This window comes from Pan troglodytes, chromosome 15 (genome assembly GCF_028858775.2).
Source record: "Pan troglodytes isolate AG18354 chromosome 15, NHGRI_mPanTro3-v2.0_pri, whole genome shotgun sequence".
Classification (NCBI taxonomy): Eukaryota; Metazoa; Chordata; class Mammalia; order Primates; family Hominidae; genus Pan; species Pan troglodytes.
In genome coordinates this window covers 48,311,679-48,327,577 of record NC_072413.2, presented here as the reverse complement: position 1 = coordinate 48,327,577, position 15,899 = coordinate 48,311,679, and the positions used below count along the sequence as shown (strand labels likewise).

General features: G+C 40.7%; 1 protein-coding gene and 1 non-coding gene across 6 annotated transcripts in view; both read left to right on the top strand.

Moving 5' to 3' along the window:
• Positions 1-15,899, top strand: part of L2HGDH (L-2-hydroxyglutarate dehydrogenase) — a 66,698-nt gene that overhangs the window by 691 nt on the left and 50,108 nt on the right. Inside the window, exons 1-3 of one of the 5 annotated variants that reach the window (XM_063793376.1) lie at positions 2-88; positions 8,438-8,553; positions 9,287-9,438. Coding sequence is in view for 1 of the 5 variants with exons in the window: in XM_009427791.4 (XP_009426066.1) it covers positions 8,438-8,553; positions 9,287-9,438 (268 nt within the window). In the remaining 4 variants the exon portion in view is untranslated. Of the gene's footprint in view, position 1; positions 171-8,437; positions 8,554-9,286; positions 9,439-15,899 lie in introns of those variants that run through there. The other 4 variants (XM_063793371.1, XM_063793373.1, XM_063793372.1 and 1 more) reach the window with 4 other exon arrangements.
• On the top strand, positions 11,492-11,604 carry MIR4504 (microRNA mir-4504). The gene has a single exon (NR_106650.1). It is a non-coding gene; the product is annotated as a microRNA mir-4504 (primary transcript).

The window sequence follows — 15,899 nt, the reverse complement described above, 5'->3', positions numbered from 1 at the left end:
ATTGTCTTTCTCTGTCCTCTGTAGAAGAAACAGTTTGTGTGAAGGCTGTAAGGCTTGGAGAGGTTTTGGCTATTTTGACGACTAGAAGGTGGGCCATATGAGTGTGACTGAAGTTTAGTGGAAGACATATGGTGTGGAATGACCCGGTAGAAGGACTACATCACAGCAAGGTTTTTAGTTTATTTTAACCACACGTTGACTTTTATTCTAAGAGCCACGGGAAGCTATTTAAAAGGGTTTTAAGAAGAGGCTACGCTTTAGGAGGCCGAGGCGGGCGGATCGCCTGAGGTCAGAAGTTGGAGACCAGCCTAACCAACATGGCGAAACCCCGTCTCTACTAAAAATACAAAAAAATTAGCCTGGCGTGGTGGTGGGCGCCTGTAATCCCAACTACTCCGGAGCCTTAGGAGAATCGCTTGAACCTGGGAGGCGGAGGTTGCAGTAAGCTGAGATCGCACCATTGCACTCCAGCCTGGGCGACAGAGCAAGACTCTGTCTCGCAAAAAAAAAAAAAAAAGAAAAAAAAGAAAAGAAAAAAAGAAGAGGCTAATGATTAAATGTTGATGTTCTAAAAGTTGACTCTGGCTGCTGCGTGTTGGTGGATAGGGGGAGTAGAGTGGGATACCAGTAATAGCGATTGTGATTTGTTATGGGGCATGTAGACAGTTCTTTTGGGAAGCTTTTCTTAAGGAAAGAAAAGTAGGGTTAGTGAAAGTTTTGTTTATACTTAAAATGTTTTTTTAAAAAAATTTTTGGAGTCAGAGTCTCACTGTGTTGCCAAGGCTGGAGTGCAGTGGCACAATCATAGCTCACTGCAGCCTCCACCCTCCTGGGCTCAAGCGATCCTCCCTCCTCAGCCCCCCTCCCCAATGCTTCCTGTCCTCCAGGAGCTGGGACCACAGGCAGCTAATTATTTTCCTATTTTTTTGTAGAGACGTTGCCCAGGGTGGTCTCGAACCCCTGGCCTCAAGTGAACCTCCCTCTTCAGCCCCCCAAAGTGCTGAGATTACAGGTGTGAGCCACCGTGCCTGGCCTATACTTTTATTTTGAAGTAATTATAGATCCATTGGAAATTGCAAAAATAGTACAGGCCAAGCGTGGTGACTCAGGCTTGTAATCCCAGTGCTTTGGGAGGCTGAGGCAGGAGGATCACTTGAGCCCAGAAGTTTGAGACCAGCCTGGGCAAAATATAAGATCCCTTCTCTACAAAATAAAAAATAAAAATAAATAAACAGTACAAAGAGATCCCATGTACCCTTCACCCCATTTACCCCAATGAAAACATCTTATATAACTATAGTACAATATCAAAACTAGGAAATTGATATTGGCAAAATCCATGGACATTGTTCAGCTTTCATCAGTTTTACATATATTCATGTGTGTGTGTGTGTGTTTAGTTCTATGCAGTTTAATCATATGTATTAATTTGTGTAACTACCACCTCAATTAAGATATGAAAATGTGGCCAGGCATGCTGGCTCATGCCTATAATCTCAGCACTTTGGGAGGCCGAGGTGGGAGGATAGGTTGAGCCTAAGAGTTGGAGACCAGCCTGGGCAACAAAGGGAGACGGCAAAACCCCTGCTCTACAAAAAAATTAAAAAATAATTAGCCAGGTGTGGTGGCTTGCTCCTGTAGTCCCAGCCACTTGTGGGGCTGAGGCAGGAGGATCGCTTGAGCCCAGGAGGTTGAAGGTGTGGTGACCTGTGATTACACCGCTGCGCTGAAGCCTGGACAACAGAGCAAGACTCTCTTAAAAAAAAAAAAAGGGTGGTATAAAAATATTCTATTGCCCCAAGGTTATCTGTTGTGTTACCTATCTCTTTATATTCACACCTTCCTCTCCATTCTTCCTAACTCTTGGCAACTGTGAATCTAAATTTTTTTTTTTTTAACATGAAGTCTCGCTTTGTCACCCAGGCTGGAGTACAATGGCATGATCTCGGCTCACTGCAACCTCTGTCTCCCAGGTTGAAGTGATTCTCCTGCCTCAGCCTCCTGAGTAGCTGGGATTACAGGCATGTGCCACCATGCCCAGCTGATTTTGTATTTTGAGTAGAGATAGGGTTTCACCGTGTTGGCCAGGCTGGACTCAAACTACTGACCTCGGGTGATCCACCCGCCTCAGCCTCCCAAAGTATTGGGATTACAGGCATGAGCCACTGCACCCGGCCTGAAATTTTTTATATCACCAAATATTCAGTATAAAACTTTTAGAAAAAGGACAAGATCTTTGGACATAGAGATGACATCAAAAGCATGATCTCTAAAAGAAAAAAATTGACAAAATGGACTTCATCAAAATGAAAAACTTTTGCTCTGCAAAAGACTGTTAAGAGAATGAAAAAACTACCAAGATGTGGGAAAAAATACCAGCAACTGCATATCTCCCAAAGGACTAATACACAAAATACATAAAGAACTCTCAAAACAAGCCTTTGGAGATTGGCTTTTTTTCACACAGCATACTATCCTTAAGATCCATGCAAGGCGTCGCCTGTATTGATAGCAGGTTTTTCAAAATTGTTGAATAGAATTCCATGGTATGGATACATCACAATTTGTTTAACCATTTACCATGGGTTGAAGAACATCCAAGCTGCTTCCAGTTTTTGGCTATTATGAATAAAGCTACTATGAACATTCATGTTCAGGTTTTTGTATGAACATAAGTTTTCATTTCTCTGGAATAAATGCCCAAGACTGCAGTTACTGAGTCATGTAGTAAGTCCATGTTTAGTTTCTTTTTAAGAAACTTTCATACTCTTTTCCAGAGTGGCTGTACTATTTTACATTCCCACCAGCTATGTGTGAGTAATCCAGTTTCCCTTCATTCTCACCAGCATTTGGGGTTATCACTTTTTAAATTTTAGCCATTCTGATAGAGACGTAGTGATATCTCATTGTGGTTTTTATTTACATTCCTCTGATGCAATGGTGTTTGAACAATGCATTGACTAATGGTGTTGAACATCTTTTCATGTGATTCTTTGCCATCTGTGTATCTGTCCTCTTTGATGAAATACTTGTTCATATCTTTTGCCCACTTTTTTTTTTTTTTTTTTTTTTGAGATGGAGTTTCGCCTTGTTGCCCAGGCTGGAGTGCAGTGGTGCGGTCTCGGCTCACCGCGGAGGCCTCCTGGGTTCAAGCAATTCTCCTGCCTCAGCCTCCCGAGTAGCTGGGATTACAGGCATGCGCCACCATGCCCAGCCAATTTTGTCTTTTTAGTAGAGATGGGGTTTCTCCATGTTGGCATGGCTGGTCTCAAACTCCTGACGTCAGGTGATCCGCCCGCCTTGGCCTCCCAAAGTGCTGGGATTAAAGGCGTGAGCCATCGCGCCTGGCCTGCCTACATTCTAAATGGCTTGTTTTGAGAGTTCTTTTATGTATGAGTCCTTTGGGAGATACGCAGTTACTAGTATTTTTTTCCAATTTCTTAGTTTTTTTATCCTCTTAACAGAGTCTTTTTGCAGAGCAAAAGTTTTATGTTTTGATGAAGTCCATTTTATCAGTTTTTTTTCTTTTATGGATCATGTTTTTGATGTCAACTGTAAGTCCCAAGATTCTGTCCTATTTTTTCCTAAAAGTTTTAAAGTGAATATTAGGTGATGTAAAAAATTTCGTGTTAGTTTTTTTAACTATAATGGTAGTGTGTGTTTTTAGAGATGCCTTTTAGAAATAACATTGAAATATTTACAGATGAAATAATGTGGTGTTTAAGATTTGCATCAAAATAATATAATACAGGAGGGGATGAAATAGAGTATAGAAGAAGCAAGATTTGCTGTGAATTGATAATTAGTGAAGCTGGGTGATGTATATGTGGGGCTTCATTGAACTATTTTGTCTAACTTTGTGTAGGTATGAACTTTTCCATAAAAAGCTTAAGAAAATTATCTGTTAAACCATTCATTGGTGTTAACTTGAGATTAAGTGAGTTGTAGAGAAAGATGTCCCTTTCAGCCTCCGTGGTTAGCTTGGCCTGCAACTGTCCTCCAGCATTCATCTATGACTATTGTTCTGTTCACCTGTCTCCATAGTGGATGCTTGGAGATTTGTGCTTTTGTTTGTGAAACATATTTCAATGATTTTGTGTCACTGGATAAAACAGTGATTCTTCAGATTTGAGAAGAGGGAGTGAAGGGTGGCACATGTAGTTGGAAAAAGCATATTCAGTATGATAGTTTTATGTTTGAAAATAAGAAGCGTTTATTGATAGTTGTAATATAATCTGCAAAGACAATATCTTGGCTGGGAATCTGTACCAAGGTAATAATTCTAAGTGGAAGGGCTACCTCCCCAAAAGCTTTTGTGTTATAATTATCAAAAGGCAGCAAGGGGCCAGGCGCAGTGGCTCACGCCTGTATTCCCAGCATTTTGGGAGGCCGAGGCGGGTGGATCACCTGAGGTCAGGAGTTTGAGACCAGCCTGACCAACATGGTGAAACCTCGTCTCTAGTAAAAATACAAAAACTAGCCCAGCATGGCAGTGTTCGCCTATAATATCAGCTACTAGGGAGGCTGAGGCAGGAGAATCGCTTGAACCTGGGAGTGGGAAGTTGCAGTGAGCCGAGATCATGCTGCTACACTCCAACCTGGGCAATAGAGTGAGACCCTGACTCCAAAATTTAAAAAAAAAAAATTTTCAGTATAAACAAAACTTTCACCAGCCCTGCTTTTCTTTCCTTAAGAAAAGCTTCCCAAAAGAACTGTCTACATGCCCCACAACAAATCACAATCACTGTTAACTGGTATCCGACTCTACTCCCGCTATCCACCAACACGCAGCAGCCAGAGTCAGCTTTTAGAACATCAACATTTAATCACTAGTCTCCATCTAAAAAAAAAAAAAAAAACCCCAAAACAAAAAACCCCCCCCAAAAAAACAAAAGGCAGCAAGGATGAGAAACATTATTATGGAAGTCAAGACCACCCCTGTAAGGGCCAAGGTTATGCTACCTTTTACAGAAAATGAGCCTTGAAGGCAAAACATAGCATCATAGTTGAACTTGAAAGTAAGAGAGAAAAACAGTATGAAAGATATCTCTCTTATACACACACTGCCATGTAATTGATATAGATATCAACTTGATAAATTAAAAAAATACAGCTGGGCGCGGTGGTTCACACCTGTAATCCCAGCACTTTGGGGGGCCGAGGCGGGCGGATCACGAGGTCAAGAGATTGAGACCATCCTGGCCAAAATGGTGAAACCCCGTCTCTACTAAAAATACAAAAATTAGCTGGGCATGGTGGTGCGCACCTGTAGTCCCAGCTACTTGGGAGGCTGAGGCGGAAGAATCGCTTGAACCCGGGAGCTGGAGGTTGCAGTGAGCCGAGATTATGCCACTGCACTCCAGCCTGGCGACAGAGCCAGACTCCATCTCACCGAAAAAAAAAAAAAAAGTCAGTCAAAACAGTCAGTCCTCGTTTTTGTGGGTTCTGCATCTGCAGATTCAACCAACTATGGATCAAAATATTTGGAAAAAAACAGTAAAAAATAACACAATTTAAAATACAGTATAACAACTATTCACATAGCATTTATATGGTACTATGTAGTATAAGTGATCCAGAGATGATTTAAGGTATATTGGAGAATGTGTGTAGATTATATGCAAATACTGTGCCATTTCGTATACAAGACTTGAACATACGTGGATTTCGGTATCCATGGGAGTCCTGAAACCAATCCCCTGTGGATATTGAGGGATGACTGTATATAAAATATGATTAAGTAATACACATACAAATATCTTAAGTATTTGTAAATGTTTTGAACACCTACCTTAGTGGAAGATTATAGAGGTTTTGAAAAATAAAAAGCCTATCTTAACAATAGTTATTCTGGAATTCTTAAAAGCCAGGATATTTTAGAATCCATAAAACATCTGTTTATTGTGAAAGTTGTGTAAAGGGTCAATCTGTAAATCAGTGTAAGTACCTAGTGGAATGTGAATGCTTTACCTTTTATCCACTGAACTTATGTTTTTTTAAAACCTGCTTAAAAGCTTGGACTTCCAAATACATTCTGATCATATTAGTAATTTTTTAGTTGACCACTGTAGGCATTTGCCAATAACTAGTATTAATGTAGTGGACCCAGAATCCCATTTTACTTGTGCTGCTCTTTTTATGCCCTCTCTTTTTAAAAGTGGGCATCATTCACCATCCTTGACAACCATTTTATCCAATCTAAAGCTGCTGCAGGAGAACCACCTGCTGAGCATCACCTGGAGGTTCTCCCTGTTCAAGTATAAGGCTTATGCTCTGACAGAGGGAACTTTATCCACTTATGACCCCCAAGTTAATTTAAGATGCAGGATTTGATTTATCAAGCTTACATGTTAGTTCCTAGTTGTCTAGGATCTGTTTCTGGTTCCAGATACAGCCAAAGATGTGGTAGCAATTCTAATCAAATTGATGTGCTTTGCTAAGGATTTTGAAATTGAAACTTAGATCACTTTTCAAAGAAAGGGCCTAATCTCTGAAATTTCCCTCTGTCTACAGTTCCTATAAGATCCATATTTGTTGGCTATCAGGTCAGTGTTAAAGGTAATCTTTTAAGCTTCGAATTGCAGATTTATATAAATTATACATGGTTGTTCTAAATTTTTTTTTTGAGACAGAGTCTCGCTCTGTCGCCCAGGCTGGAGTGCAGTGGTGCAATCTTGGCTCACTGCAAGCTCCGCCTCCTGGGTTCACGCCATTCTCCTGCCTCAGCCTCCCGAGTAGCTGGGACTACAGGTGCCCGCCACCACACCTGGCTAATTTTTTGTATTTTTAGTAGAGATGGGGTTTCACCGTGTTAGTCAGGATGGTCTCAACCTCCTGGCCTCCTGATCTGCCCGCCTTGGCCTCCCAAAGTTCTGGGATTACAGGCGTGAGCCACCACGCCCGGCCCTAATTTTGTAAATGGTTGTATAATCAGGATTTGCCATGGCAAAGATTGTGGTTCCTAAGCCCATTTCTGGACCAATTATTGCCCCAAGGTTTATTTTCTCGGAGTTGTTTACTTCTCAAAGAAAAACTTGTAAAAATTCTTGCACACTGAAGTGTTAAAGCTTTAATGTGTTAACACATTGTCAAGAGTACTACATTGGAATTTTGAAAGGATGGGTAGTAGAATCATGACTATGCTTAACACAAAGTATAGTCATGCACCGCATAACAATATTTTGGTCAACCACAGACTCATGTACAGTGGTGATACCAAAGATTATAATACCATATTTTTTCTGTACCTTTTTTATATGTACACATTTTTAGATGCACAGATACTTACCATTGTGTTACAGTTGCCTGCAGTATTCAATATAGTAACCTGCTGTACAGGCTTGTAGCCTAGGAGCAATAGGCTATCCCATATAGCCTAGGTGTACAGTAAGCTGTATCATCTAGGTTTGTGTAAGTACATTCTATGCTGTTTGCACAAGGAAATCGCCTACCAATGCATTTCTTAGAACCTATCCCTATGGTTAAGCAATGCATGACTGCAGTCACTTATGTAACCAGCCCGGCTGCCGTGCTATGGAGATAAAGAGCAGATTGGGCAACCAGCTATCCTGCCTGCCAGTAAGCTGTAGTTGATTATACTACTGACCAGCGATGCGTATAACTTTTGAGGTTTTTTTTTTTTTTTTTTAATGCGTATAACTTTTTTTTTTTTTTTTGAGACAGGGTCTGGCTCTGTCTCCCAGGCTGGAGTGCAGTGGCATGACCTCAGCTCATTGCAACCTCCGCCTCCCAGGTTCAAGCGATTCTCCAGCCTTAGCCTCCCGAGTAGTTGGGATTACAGATGCCTGCCACCACACCCAGCTAATTTTTGTATTTTTAGTAAAGATGGGGTTTTACCATGTTGGCCGGGCTGGTCTTGAACTCCTAACCTCAAGTGATCCACCCGCCTTGGCCTCCCAAAGTGCTGGGATTACAGGCATGAGCCATCACACCCAGGCTTGATTAGTATAACTTTTAAGGGTTTTTTTTTTTTTTAATACATGTGAAACCAAACAGCACAGGGCCCAATACATTGCTCTGTCGCCTTGCTCTGTCACCAGGCTGGAGTGCAGTGGCGTGATCTCCACTCACTGCAACCTCTGCTTCCCAGGTTCAAGTGATTCTTCTGCCTCAGCCTCCCAAATAGCTGGGACTACAGGCACGCGCCACCACGCCCAGCTAATTTTTGTATTTTTAGTAGAGACGGGGTTTCACCATGTTGGCCAGGATGGTCTCGATCTCTTGACCTCGTGATCTGCCCCCCTCGGCCACCCAAAGTGCTGGGATTACAGGCGTGAGCCACCGCGACCGGCCGCCGAATACGTTTTCATGATTACAAATTAATGGTTTAATTGTCCATTGATGAAAATTATGCATGTGAAGTTTGGCGAGGTCTACTGTAAATATGAATTACTTTAAAGATGACTTTCTTTTGAAGCTCGTTTGATATAGTCATTGTTGGTGGCGGAATTGTGGGGCTTGCCTCTGCCAGAGCACTCATCCTGCGACATCCATCACTTTCTATTGGTGTTCTGGAAAAGGAGAAAGATTTAGGTATGTATATAATCAATGTTGTTCTTTGGGCTTACTTGGGCATCTGCTCATTTTGTCTGTTCTGAATCTTTCATGCTGAATGTCAGTGTTAGTATCTTAGTTTGTGCTCTAAAAGCAGAGTGTGGGACAAGGACATGGCTATAGGTTATTTGAGAGGTTAAAGCAGAGTGTGGGACAAGGAGGACGTGTCTATAGGTTATTTATTTGAGAGGTTATCTCAGGAAACAGGAGTGAGGGGGTGAGGAAAGTAAGACAGGGAAGGAGGAAAAGACATGAGAACACATCAAGATTGCGGCTGTGAGCTTGATTCCACCGGAGCCTCTGAGGAGCAATGTAGTATTTCCCAGGATTGTGCTCACTTTATCCATCAGCTCTTCTCCCTATTGGTTGAGGATTGCCACTAGTGATGTTGAGCACCCCATGTCCTTCTCTAAAAAAGTTACCAGAGGCCCCAAGGCAGAGTGCAAAGAGCCCTAGGGGGCCCCTGAAGTGGTTTGCTGGTAATGAGAGGTGAGTTTGTGCACCAAAGTTGTAGTTGAAATCAGAGATGGGCTGGAGGGATGTGACATGGATACCAGGGATGTTAGAAGAAGTTACCAGTGATCTGAACAAATTCAGGCAGAATTTTACATGATGTGGTCTCTAATAGCTTCAACTATAAGTTTGTTCTCTTACCTCTTATGTTTTGTATGAATCATGTACTTACTCTTACCCTGTTTCTCTTGTTCTGTAGCTGTTCACCAGACTGGACATAACAGTGGTGTCATACATAGTGGAATTTATTATAAACCTGAGTCTCTGAAAGCCAAATTATGTGTACAAGGTGCAGCCCTCCTCTATGAGTACTGTCAGCAAAAGGGAATTTCCTACAAGCAGTGTGGCAAGGTATGGCATTTTACTAGAGCCTTGACTAATTTCCAACTAGCATTTGCTTAGTGATGTTTAATATTACATTTTTTAAAAATGTATTTTTTTCTTTGTATCTATGTAATTTTTCAAATCTAATCTTAGGGAATAACTAAAAAAAGATGGTGTGACATTATGTAATTTTCTAAATAAAAGTTTTATTGACATATAATTTATGCACCATACAATTCGCCCTTTTAAAGTGCACAGATCAATTTTTAGTATATTTACAGAGCTGAGCAATCATCACCACTGTCTAATTTCAGGCTTTTTCATCACCCCAAAAAGACACCCCATAACCATTAGCAGTCACTTCCCATTTCCACCTCCCCCGATGCCCTAGCAACCACTAGTATACTTTCTGTCTTTGTGGATTTGCCTGTTCTGCACTTTTCATATAAATAAATTCATATACTATGTAGTCTTTTGTGACTGGCTTCTCTCACTTAGCATAATGTTGTCAAAGTTCATCCATGTTGTAGCACGAATCAGTACTTCATGCCTTTTATGGCTGAACAATATTCCATTGTATGGATATACCACATTTTATTTGTTCATCAGTTGATAGACATATGGATTGTTTCCACCTTTTGGCTATTATGGATAATGCTGCTATGAACATTCATGTATAAGTTTATTTGTGAACATATGTTTTCATTTATATTGGTTATATACCTGGGAGGGGAATTGCTGGGTTGTCAGGGTAACTCCATGTTTAACATTTTGAGGAACTGCCAAATTGTTTTCCAAAGCTCTGTACTATTTTACATTCCCACCAGTAATTAATAAGGATTCCAATTTTCCATGTCCTTGCCAACATCTATTTTGGTTTGTCTTTTTTGTTTTAGCCATCCTAGTGGAAGTTTTGATTTGCAGTTCCCTAGTGATAATGATGTTGAGTGTCTTTTATTTTTTCCTTTTTAGAAAATAGTTCTTGAGCCCAAGGGTTTGAGACCAGCTCGGGCAACATAGTGAGACCCTATCTCTACAAAAAATTTAAAAAGTTAGCCGGGTGCGGTGGTGCACAACTATAGTCCCAGCTACTTGGGAGGCTGAGGTGGGAGGACTGCTTGAGCCTGGGAGATCAAGGCTGCAGTGATCCATGATTATGCCACTGCACTTCAGCCTGGGCAACAGAGTGAGACCTTGCCTCAAAAAAGTTAAAATTATTATTTTTTAACTTTATTTCTTATTTAAAAGTTGAGACAGGATCTTGCTTTGTTGCCCAGGCTGGTCTCAAACTCCTGGCTTCAAGCACTCCTCCTGCCTTGGCCTCCTGAAGTGCTGGGATTACAGATGTGAGCCACTGTGCCTGGCCTAAAATTATTTTTTAATCGACAAAAATTGTAAATATTTATCATGTACAACATGTTGTTTTGAAGTATGTATACGTTGTGGGCTGGGCAGGGTGGCTCACGCCTGCCTGTAATTTCAGCACTTTGGGAGGCTGAGGCAGGCAGATCACTTGAGGTCAGGAGTTCGAGACCAGCCTGGCCAACATGGTGAAACCCCATCTCTACTAAAAATATAAAAATTAGCCGGGTGTGGTGGCACACGCCTGTAATGCCAGCTACTCGGGAGGCTGAGGCACGAGAATTGCCTGACCCTGGGAGGCAGAGGTTGCAGTGAGCCGAGACCACACCACTGAATTCCAGCCTGGGCAACAGAGTGAGACTCTGTCTCAAGAAGTATGTGTACATTGTGGAATGGCTAAATCAAGCTCACCAACATATGCATTACCTTTCATACTTATGTTTTTTTATGATGCAAACACTTAAATCTACTGTCTGAGCAGTCTTCAAGAATATAATACATTATTAACTATAATCAACATTTTGTGTAATAGATATCCTGAACTTATTCCTCTTACTTAACTGAAATTTTGTGTCCTTTAACAAATATCTTTCCACACCACCCCTGCCTCCCTGCCACCCTCAGCCCCTGGTAACCACCATTCCACTCTCTACCTCTGTGAGTTCAACTTTTTGAGATTCTACATGTAAATGAGATCACGCAGTATTTATCTTTCTGTGCTTGGTTTATTTCACCTAAGATAATGTCCTCCAGGTTCATCTCTGTTGTCATTTGTGGCATGGACCATTTGTGACAATAGAGATGAACATGGAGGATATTATCTTAAGTATTTCTCATTATCTTAAAGATTTTCTCCTTTTTTAAGGCTGACTGGTCTTTTGTTATGTATCCACCTGAACTGGCCACCTGAACTGTTATGTATCCGCCTGGCCTGATTGTATGGTTTTTGTCATTCATCTTGTTGATATGATGTGTCACATTGATTGATTTACATATGTTGAACCATCCTTTGCATCCCTGGGTTAAATCCCACTTGGTCATGATGAATGATCTTTTTAATGTGTTGTTGAATTTGGTTTGCTAGTATTTTGTTAAGGATTTTTGTATAGTGTTCATCAGGAATATTGGCCTATAGTTTTCATTTTTTTGATGTGTCTTTGTCTGGTTTTGGTATCAGGGTAATACCAGCCTCATGGAATGTGTTTGGAAATATTTCCTCCTCTACTTTATGGAATAGTTTGAGTAGGGTTTAGTATTAGTTCTTTAAATGTTTGGTAAAATTTAGCAGTGAAGCCATCAGGTTCTGGGCTTTTCTTTACTGGGAGACTTTTTATTATGGCTTCGATCTTATTGCCTGTTATTGGTTTGTTCAGGTTTTGGATTTCTTCATGGTTCAATCTTGGTAGGTTGTATGTGTCCAGGAATTTATTCATTTATTCTAAGTTTTCTAACTTATTGGCATATATAGTTGGTCATAGTAGCCTTTAACAATTTTTTGAATTACTGTGGTATTGGTTGTAATGTCTCTTTTTTCATCTCTGATTTTATTTATCCAGGTCTTCTCTTTTTCTTAGTCTGGCTAAAGGTTTGTCAATTCTATTTATCCTTTCAAAAAACCAACCTTTCATTAATCTTTTGTATTGTTTCCTTTGTTTCAATTTCATTTATTTCTGCTCTGATCTTTATTATTTATTTTCTTCTACTAATTCTGAATTTGGTGTGCTCTTGCTTTTCTAGTTTTTTAAGATGAATTGTTAGATTATATGAAGTTCTTCTACTTTTTTGATGTAGGTGCTTATAGCTATAAACTTTCCTCTTAGTACAGCTTTCGCTGTTTCCCATAGGTTTTGGTATGTTGTGTTTCTATTTTCATTTGTTTCAACAGATTTTTAAATTTCCTTCTTAATTTCTTCATTGGCCCACTGGTCATTTAGGAGCGTATTGGTTTTGTTTGCTTGTTTGTTTATTTTTTTGAGATAGAGTCTCTGTCTTACCCAGGCTGGAATATAGTGGCAGTATCACAGATCACTGCAGCCTTGGCCTCCCAGGCTGAAACAGTCGTCCCACCGGCCGGGCATGGTGGCTCGCACCCCTAATCCCAGCACTTTGGGAGGCTGAGGCGGGGGATCACCTGAGGTCAGGAGTTCGAGACCAGACGGACCAACGTGGAGAAACCCCATCTCTAGTAAAAATACAAAATTAGCTGGGTGTGGTGGCGCATGCCTGTAATCCCAGCTACTTGGGAGGCTGAGGCAGGATAATTGCTAGAACCTGGGAGGCAGAGGTTGTAGTGAGCTGAGATCACGCCGTTGCGCTCCAGCCTGGGCAACAAGAGCGAAACTCTGTCTCAAAAAAAAAAAGTCCTCCCACCTCAACCTCTGGAGTAATGGGGATCACAGGTGCACCACCATGCCTGGCTAATTTTTTTTTGAGACAGAGTCTTGCTGTTACCCAGCCTGGAGTGCAATGGTGCCATCTCAGCTCACTGCAACCTCCATCTCCTGGGTTCAAGCAGTTCTGCAGCCTCAGCCTCCCAAGTCACTGGGACTACAGGCGCACGCCACCGTGCCTGGCTAATTTTTGTATTTTTAGTAGAGATGTGGTTTCACTATGTTAACTAGGCTGGTCTTAAACTCCTGACTTCAAGTGATCTACCCGCCCAAATTGCTGGGATTACAGGCGTGAGCCACCATGCCCAGTCATTTTGTTGTTGTTGTTGTTCGTTTTGGTTTTTTTTTTTGAGTTAGGATCTCCCTCCGTTGCGCAAGTTGGTCTCAAACTCCTGGGCTCAAGTGCTCAAGTGATCCTCTCACCTTGGCCACCCTAAGTGTTGAAATTACAGGTGTGAACCACTATGCCTGGCCAGCAGCATATTGTTTAATTTCCATGTGTTTGTATAGTTTCCAAAATTCCTCTTGTTATTGATTTCTAGTTTCATTCCATTGTGGTCAGAGAATATATTTGATATAATTTCATTTAAAAAAAATTTTAAAGACCTGTTTTGTGGCCCAACATATTGGTCTATCCTTGAGAGTGATCCATGTGCTGGGGAGAAGAATATATATTCTGTAGCTGTTGGATGAAACTCTCTGTAAATATCTGTTAGGTCCATTTGGTCTGTAGTGCTCAGTAGTTTATTCTTTGTGATGCTTTTGTGAGGAGAATTGTTTTCCTACTTTCATTTTTTATAATTCATTGCTAATGCATAGAATATGATTGATTTCTGTATGTTGATTTTTTTTAATCCAGTGACCTTTCTGAACTCATTTTGTTCTAATTGTGTGTGTATGTGTGTGTGTGTCTGTCTATGAATTCCTTAGGCTTTACTATATGCAGGATCATGTCATCTGCAAATAAGTTAGTTTTACTTCTTTTCCAATTTAGATGTCTTTTAACTACTTATTCTGCTTGCCTGATTTCCATGGGTGGAAGCTCCAATACTGTGTTGAACAGAAGTAGTAAAAGTGGACCTTCTTGAATTGTTCTTGATCTAATAGAGAAAGCATTCAATCTTTTACCCTTAAGTATGATGTTAGCTGTGGATTCCCTTTATCAGATTAAGGAAGTTCCTTTCTATTCCTAGTTTGTTGAGTGTTTTCTATCATGAAAAGGTGTTGAATTTTCTCAAATGCCTTTTCTGCTTCTATCAAGGTGATCATGTGGTTTTTATCCTTTATTCTATTAATGTAGTGTATTAATACATTTTTGGATGTTAAATTGATTTTACATTCCTGTGATAAATCCCTCGTGGTCATGGTGTAAAATCCTCTCTATATGTTGCTGCATTCAGTTTATTAGTATTTTGTTCAGGGTTTTGCATTAATATTTTTAAGGGATATTGGTTTGCAATTTCTTACGTTATCTGGTTTTGGTAAAAGGCAAAATATTTTTTCTTTCTGAAGAGAAACCAGAGCACTGGTTTTAGTATCAAACTAATATTGGCCTCACAGAATTAGTTGGGAAGTGATTCTTACTCTTCTGTTTTTTGGAACAGTTTATGAAGAATTAGTATTAATTTTTTTTTTTAACATCTGGTAGCATTCATGAATAAAGCCTCTGGGCCTGGGCTTTTTTTTTTTTTTTTTTTTAATGTGGGAAGTTTTCAATCACTTCATGTGTTATAGGTTTATTAAGTTTTTCTTCTCAAATCAGTTTCAGAAGTTTGTGTCTTTCTAATAATTTGTTCATCTAGATTTTATAATTCATTGCCATACAGTTGTTCATAGTATTCTTTTATAAGTCCTTTTATTTCTGCAGTGTTGGTAGTCATGTCCTTCATATAAGTTTTTTTTTTTTTTTTTTTTTTTTTTGGAGACAGGGTCTCACTTTGTCACCCAGGATGGAGTGCAGTGGTGCAATCTCTGCTCTCTGTAGCCTTGACCTCCTGAGCTCGAGTGATCCTCCCACCTCAGCCCACTAGTAGCTGGGACTACAGGTGCACACCACCACACTCTGCTAATTTTTTTGTATTTTTTTGTAGAGACAGGTTTTGCTATGTTGCCCAGGCTGTTCTCGAACTCCTGAGCTCAAGCGATCCACCAGCCTCAGCTTCCCAGAGTGCTAGGATTACAGGCATGAGCCACCGTGCCTGGCCCTTGTAATTTTTAAGAATAAAAGCTCATTGTCACCATTAAAGATGCTATGAGGCTGGGTGTGGTGTCTCACGCCTGTAATCCCAGCACTTTGGGAGGCCGAAGTGGGTGGACCACCTGAGGTCAGGAGTTCGAGACCAGCCTGGCCAACATGGTGAAACCCCATTTCTACTGAAAACACAAAAATTAGCTGGGCATGGTGGCAGGCGTCTGTAATCTCAGCTACTTGGGAGGCTGAGGCAGGAGAATCGTTTGAACCTGGGACGCAGAGGTTGCAGTGAGCCGAGATCCTGCCATTGCACTCCAGCCTGGGTGACAAGAGCGAAATTAAAAAAAAAAAAAGATGCTATGAAAAAAAATTGTAGGGCTGGACTCAGTGGCTTATTCCTGTAATCCTAGCACTTTGGGAGGCCGAGGTGGGTAGATTGCTTGAGCCCAGGAGTTTGAGACCAGTCTGGGCAATGTGGTAAAACGCTGTCTCTACTAAAAAAAAAAAAAAAAAAAAAAAATTAGCCGAGTGTGGTGGCACATGCC